Raw genomic sequence first — 7,952 nt, 5'->3', positions numbered from 1 at the left:
TACTACAACTACTACTTATTATTATTATTATTATTATTATTATTATTATTATTATTATTATTATTATTATTATTTTATTACTGTCAAAATGCTAAAAATATGTCTAAAACAAAAAAATATATATTTTCGAGGGTAGGGAACCTTTATGGAATATACTCCTATATCACAGCATGCATTGTAAGAAAACAGTGGGGTAGATTCAGATAGATTTGCGGATCTTTAGATCTGCGTAAATCTATCTGATTTACGATCCGCCGGCGCAAATTTGAGAGGCTAGTGCAGTATTCAGAAAGCACTTACCTCCAAACTTGCGCCGGCGGATCGTAACTCCCCCGGCGGAATTCAAATTCCGCGGCTAGGGGGAGTGTACAATTTAAATCAGGCGCGTCCCCGCGCCGATTTAACTGCGCATGCGCCGCCGGCAAAATGTCCTAGTGCGCATGCTCCAAATGACGTCGCTAGGACGTCATTGCTTTCGGCGTGAACGAAAAATGACGGCCATCCGTATTCGCGACCGACTTACGCAAACGACGTAAAAATTCAAAACACGGCGCGGGAACAACGTCCATACTTAACATTGGCTGCGCCTCCTAATAGCAGGAGCAACGTTACGACGAAACCGACTTACGCAAACGACGTAAAAAACTACCGCCGGGCGCACGTACGTTTGTGAATCGGCATAAGTATGCAATGTGCATACTCTATGCTGACAACTACGGGAGCGCCACCTAGCGGCCAGCGTCAGAATTCACCCTAAGATACGACGGCGTAAGAGACTTATGCCAGTCGTATCTTAGGCTACAGTCGGCGTATCTAGCTTTCTAAATACAGAAAGTAGATACGCCGGCGCAACTTAGCAATTACGTGGCGTATCTATGAATACGCTGGCGTAATTGCTCTCTGAATCCACCCCAGTGATTACATGTAATTATTTTAACTATTAGACAGATAAAAAAAAAAAAGATTTCATGTTGTGATGTAGCAATTGTTAAAGGTTTAACAGACTGAATAATGGTTCCCTACTCTTGAAATAAAAAACGGATTTTTATTTTAGATATACGTGTGTGTATATACAGCAAAACCTTGGATTGAGAGTAACTTGGTTTGAGAGTGTTTTGCAAGACAAGCAACATTTTTTTATAAAGTTTGACTTGATATACAAGCGATGTCTTGATATACAAGTAGCGTTGTGTCACAATTGAGTATAAAAGAAAAAAGATGCCCCTCTAAGTGTAGCAATATGGTTACATTTAATGAAGGTGCAACATTTAGCAACATATTGCTACACTTAGAGGCGCCTCTCTTCTCTTTTATTCTCTGTAGCTCCTTCTGGATTTTGCTTCTAATCCCCTTGTGGAGGCTTCCATTTGTAGATGGACATTTTATGGTTACACAACCTATCACATTGCTATAATCTTTTTATATGGACTATAAACTAAAGGAGCTATGAATAAATGGTTGTGGAACAAATCATTTGGGATTCCATTATTTCTTATGGGAAAATTTGCTTTGATATACAAGTGCTTTGGATTACAAGCATGTTTCTGGAAAGAATTATGCTCGCAATCCAAAGTTTTACTGTATGTCTATTTGGTAATCATAATTTGTTTTAGATATATTTTAGGGCAGGGGTGCCCAACCAGTGGCCCGGGGCCACATATGGCCCGCGGAGCCCTCTGATGTGGCCCACAAGCTTCTACTCTGGGATGGAATAAAAAAAAAAAATAGAATAGAAGTTTATTTCTAAAATCACAGGGGCAGATCCACAGAGATCTGCACCCGTATCAGAGATACGCTACGCCGCCGTACCTTACCTGGCTTTAAATCAAATCCTTAAAGATTTCGCGCCGTAAGTTACGGCGGCGTAGTCTATCTCTGGCGGCGGAATTCAAATCGGCGATTAGGGGGCGTGTTTCATTTAAATGAAGCACATCCCCGCGCCAAATGAACTGCGCATGCGCCGTCCCGAAATTTCCCGCCGTGCATTGCGCTAAATGACGTCGCTAGGACGTCATTTTTTTAAACATAGACGTGAATTACATCCGATTCACGGACGACTTACGCAAAAAAAAAAATTCAAATTAAACGCGGGAACGACGGCCATACTTAACATGGCAAATCTAACTATACGCCGCAAAACACCAGCTTTAACTATACGCCGGAAAAAGCCGACTAGAGACGACGTAAAAGAATGCGACGGCCACGCGTACGTTCGTGGATCGTCGGAAATAGCTAATTTGCATACCCGATGCGGAAAACGACACAAACTCCACCCAGCGGGCGCCGAAGTATTGCATCTACGATCCGAAGGCGTACAAAGCCGTACGCCTGTCGGATCTAACCCAGATGCCGTCGTATCTTGGTTTAAGGATTCAAACTAAAGATACGACGCGGGTAATTTGAAAGTACGCCGGCGCATCAGTAGATACGCCGGCGTACTCGCTCTGTGGATCTGCCCCACAGTGTATATATGGGCATATATGTGTGCTAAGAGTAGAGTGGGCTCTATAGAGTAGAGAGGGCTGCCATCCACACGCTCCGCTCATTCTGGCCCGCGACCGGTTACCAAGTCGCTTAAGTGGCCCTTGCTCTTCAAAAAGTTGGGCACCCCTGCTTTAGGGTTTTATGCAGTGATGATGATTTTATTATTAGTAGTAGTAGTAGCAGTAGTAGTAGTATTCATAAATTAATTATCATTAATCATATTAATGATTAATTATAGATAACATTATTAATTATTAGCAATGTATACATTGTATTATTATTAATAATGTTATTATTCATATTATTCACATTATTACTAATAATAATAATAATAATTATGATGATTATTATTATTATTATTTTAATAGTAGCTAATATTCCAGAGACAAGTGTTGCCAGGGCACCTGACCAGACAGTGATATACCCACACACACATATATATATATATATATATATATATATATATATATATATATATATATATATAGTGGCTAAATTAACAGCCAATAACCTTCTATCGGGATCAAAGAAACAATGGGTCATAACACTGTGATTAATACAAGGGTGGAGATGTACAGGAACACATTGTCTACAGGAAGTTGAATTAAAAGGAAACTTATATTTAATAAACAAGGCGTGTGGGTAAGTCCAAGTCTGGTCGGTCTGTGGGCTCTCATTATAACCAATTCTGCATTTACCTCAACCTCAGGACGTTGTTTTAGTTGGAGTTAGTGATCTAATCTTCTAATCCTCCTCAAACTTACCATAACAAGAAGTAAATGTTTAGAAACTGCAAAAACTGAGAAGTGCAGAGCTGTGATACAAAGGTGAGGTGATAATTGTCTGGATGGAAAGCAGAAGAGAGCCAGAGAGGAAGGTAAATGGCACATTTCCAATGTGGCTAATTTTGATTTTATGACCAACGCCCAAGACTGAGACCTCCATTGGTGTTGCACAGCAAGCAATACGGCAGTGCCAGGTCACTGTACTGAGAACCCTTACATCTCTATCATTGCTGTCCTACAGGAGCATATAGCTGGCTATTGGCTGTAGAGGAAAGTTTGATATAAAAGTGCCTTCTTCCTTCAAGCTAAAGTGATAAGATAAAGCATATAAGATAAAAACACAGTGTTTTTGTGCCTTCTCACTGCACTTCTGGTATACGTCCACGTCAATCTCCGGCCACTCCCTACGCGTTATGTCACAGCATGTGACTTCATCAAGGGATCATCTCCCCTGATGAAGTCACGTGCTGTAACGTAACGCGTAGGGAGTGGTCGGAGATTGACGTGGACGTATACTGGAAGTGCAGTGAGAAGGCACAAAAACGCTGTGTTTTTATCTTATACGCTTGTTTTACTGTTTTTGATGTAAGAGTACATTTTTACCTTATTTTAACTACTTAAGGACCGCCTAACGACTATATACGTCCTTAATTTGAAGAGGGATATCTCGGTAATGGCAGCAGCTGCTGCCACAACCGAGGTATCCATCTCTTCAGGCAGCAGTCCTGTAAACAATAATGGTGGTCTCAGCAGCGGATTCGCAATCACCGGATCACTGTTATCAGTGGCATGAGAGGGCCCCCCTCCCATAACTCTCCACCGCCCACGAGAGAGGACTCAATCGCCTCCGCCACTGCCGACGGTTCCAGTAAGCGCCGGAGGCGATCGGGTCCTCTCTCGTGCTAGGCATGGATATGAGTGAGGGCAAGATGGCCCCCACCCGTATCCATACAATAGCAGGGCGGAAGTGACATCAAAACGTCACTTCCGCCATACGTCTTAAAGGGACAATTTATTTTTGTAATTTTTTCAAATTACAATTTATTTTTCACTGTATTTTAGTCTAAATATGAGATCTGGGGTCTTTTTGACCCCAGATCTCATATTTTAGAGGACCTCTCACTCTTTTTTCTATTACAAGGGATGTTTACATTCCTTGTAACAGGAATAAAAGTGACCCAAGTTTTTTTCTAAAACAGTGTAAAAATAAATACAATCTAGTAAAATAAATAATAATACATTTCTTTTTTTAAGCGCCCCGTCCCGACGAGCTCGTGCGCAGAAGCGAACGCATACGTGACCAGCGCCCGCATATGAAAATGGTGTTTAAACCACACATGTGAGGTATCGCCGCGTTAGAGCGAGAGCAATAATTCTAGCCCTAGACCTCCTCTGTAACTCAAAACATGCAACCTGTAGAATTTTTAAAATGTCGCCTATGGAGATTTTTAAGTGTAAAAGTTTGACACTATTCCATGAGCAGGCACAATTTTAAAGCATTGACATGTTGGGTATCAATTTACTCGGCGTAACATTATCTTTCACAATATAATAAACAATTGGGCTAATTTTACCGTTGTCTTTTTTTTTATTAAAAAAAAGTGAATTTTTTGTTAAAAAAAGTGCGCTTGTAAGACCGTAGCGCAAATACGGTGTGACAAAATGTATTGCAATGACCACCATTTTATTCTCTAGGGTGTTAGAAAAAAATGTATAATGTTTGGGGGTTCTAAGTAATTTTCTAGCAAAAAAATTGTTTTTAACATGCAAACACCGAGTCTGAATACTTTAGTACTTTACATATTACACTATGGGAGGCATCTCTTTCTTTTTCTTCTTATGATTCCCATCTCTACCGAAGGTAATAGAGTCTGGTCTGTATGACTTACCTTGCATCCTTAAGCTCAGTGTGCAGTGATTGGGATGGTCATTTAAAGATGGAGACACTCCAGTAAAAGATCGTGTGATGGAATCCTATGAAGGTTGAAGGCTGCTCTACCATTTGATGCGTTTTATTCATTCATTTGAGGTGAGAGTTCTGTGAGCTTATTGTTTAGCGGATGTTATGAACACTTATTGCAGATATTTTTTAGATCAACACATGGACTGGAATTAATTGTTCATTTGTCATCAATTCGAGACCTTATTTAATGGACACTTTTGTATATTATTACTTTTAGTTAAAAATAATTACTATCTATTGAATTTATTTTGTGCATTGAGAACACTAATGTCGCGTACAGTCGATCAGAAATTCCGACAAGAAAACGTTGGCTCAAACTTGTGTTGCATACACACGGTCACACAAATCTTGTCAGAAATTCTGACCGTCAAGAACGCAGTGACGTACAAGACGTACGATGAGCCGAGATCAATGAAGTTCAACAGGCAGTTCGGCTCTTCTGCTTGATTCTGAGCATGCGTTTTTTTTGCACGTTATAATTGCATACAGATAAGCGGATTTTCCTGATCGGAACTTTTTCCGTCGGAAAAATAGAGAACCTGCTCTCAATCTTTAGTTGGCGGAAATTCCGACAGCAAAAGCCCAATGTAGCCTACACACGGTCGGAATTTCTGATCAAAAGCTCACATCGGACTTTTCTTGTCGGAATTTTCGATCACTTGTACGCAGCATTAACAGGTTTTGGATATTATTATTAAAATTATTATTTTTATCACTTTTCGTTTATACAAATTCACATTATATTTTATAGTAGCGCAAAGGACACATCTTTACAATTTTTGTTCACATAAGCTGGCCTTCTACCTGTTGAATGTCATTAGAAAAGTCTTGCTCTCAGAATCTTCGTTTGATTATCTAAGATTTGAAGGGGATGATTGGACAGTTGGCTTTAACCAGAGTGAGCAAAAAAAATTGAAGTACAAGGCTGGAAAATTTCATCTACAGACAATAGCCGGCTTTGTCCTCTTGCAGGACAGCAATGGGAGTAAACAAATTTCTAATCGTCAAATTCGCTACAGGATCGAGAAAAGTCATAATTTATGCGCATGCAATTGAAATAATTAATTTAAACTAGGATATTTGTTCTATGAAAATTGATACATTGACATGGTACATAAATGTGACATTGACATGGATTCAAGTGCATGAAGGCACCATCGCATGATCAGATGAGTGATTTTTATACATTGAAATCCAAACGAAATTCTACAAGTGTAAGGCCAGCATTAGTTGTGCTTTACATGCAAAATCTTGGCATTGGAAAGTTAAGGGACGTTGTGGCTTATTATGGGAAATAATAGCAGTTAGGCCTGGTACACACGATAGGATTGATCCGCGGATACCGAGATATCTGCTGCCGTTACCGAGATATCCATCTTTAAAAACAGGACGTATTTTGACTATGGGCCGGTGGGCAAGTGGTTAAACAGCAGTGCCAAAAAAAATTGTTTTGATAGGTACAAGTATGTTCAGGCATGGTCTACTCTGGCCCTTTGTATCACCTGCAGACTTGACTGGTGAGTTTAAAATCTGTAGTTTCATGCCTCTATTACAAATTATGTGTTTAATCAATATTTAATATTATTGTACACTTGTACTGTCAATAAACAGCATACCTTTTTTTGAGCTTGTTCGCAATTTTGGGGAGCTCCTGTGGGAAGTTGGGGGGGCCGCATGCCCCTGGGACATGTGAGATTCCAGGCCGGTCTCCATCGGTAGGTAATGGATCTGTGGTGGTTCTGAGTCTCCTTTCATCCTTTTGGCATTCAGAAACCCAGCCTGAAGTCTCTCCATACTCTCTGGGAGATGAAAGGCCGCAAAAGGGTGCAGCGCACCATAGCCTAGAACTCCGACCCCTGGTCGAGGGTGTCCATATTGGTGGGAAAGCGAGAGAAGCTGGGGTGGACATCCTGAATTCATATGATCCTGAGGTGGGTAGAGAAGAGGGTATGCTGGACTCAGGTAAGTCATCTGTGGAGGTTTGGCCATCGCAACAGTGTAATGAGGAGGCTGTTGAGATAATCCAAGTGGACCTTCAGAGGATGTAGCCATGACCAGGAGGGCTTGAGATGTCAATGAATTTATTAGCCCAGACGTGCTGTCCATCCTGAGACTCTTCAGCAGACCTAAGACAGTGATAAAATGTAATATCAGTAGAGGAAACTTATACACCGAAGAAATACTGGGGCTGTTATTTCTGACCACCTGCTAAAAAAAATTGCTTTCTGGCTGTCTCTGATGATACTACATTCCCAATCAATGACCAAAACCAAAAATGCAGAAAGGAAAGATTGATACACTTGTTTCAGGTCTTTCATTTTAAAAGTAAGTCTTTAAGACAGGGGTGTCCAAACTTTTTTTTAAAGAGGGCCAGATTTGATGAAGTGAACATGCGTGAGGGCCGACTATTTTGCCTGACATTCTTTGAACCATTAAAATTCAGTCTAAGTGTGTTCAAGCACTAATACACTACCAAACAATAATTTGCTTGCCTTTTGATTCTGTGTGTGGTGAAGAGATGAGCTTGGGCATGTTATTTGGATATACCGTATTTATCGACGTATAACACGCACCTTCACTTGAAGAGCGAAGTTTCAGGGAAAAAAAAATAGCTAGATTCAGGTAGGGGCGCGCAACTTTAAGGCGGCGTAGCGTATCGTATTTACACTACGCCGCCTTAAGTCAGAGAGGCAAGTACTGTATTCTCAAAGTACTTGCCT

General features: G+C 40.5%; 1 protein-coding gene across 1 annotated transcript in view; it reads right to left on the bottom strand.

The window, feature by feature from the left end:
* LOC120933441 (E3 ubiquitin-protein ligase Rnf220-like) overlaps window positions 1–7,353 on the bottom strand; it is a 51,060-nt gene extending 43,707 nt beyond the window's left edge. Inside the window, exon 1 of the mRNA XM_040346658.1 lies at window positions 6,849–7,353. Coding sequence (XP_040202592.1) covers window positions 6,849–7,338 — 490 coding nt within the window. The 5' untranslated portion in view covers window positions 7,339–7,353. The remainder of the gene's footprint in view (window positions 1–6,848) is intronic.
* Window positions 7,354–7,952: the final 599 nt, after the last annotated feature.

This window comes from Rana temporaria, chromosome 3 (assembly GCF_905171775.1).
Source record: "Rana temporaria chromosome 3, aRanTem1.1, whole genome shotgun sequence".
Taxonomy (NCBI): domain Eukaryota; kingdom Metazoa; phylum Chordata; class Amphibia; order Anura; family Ranidae; genus Rana; species Rana temporaria.
Note: the sequence above shows the minus strand (reverse complement) of the source record. Positions and strands in the feature narration are given on the sequence as shown.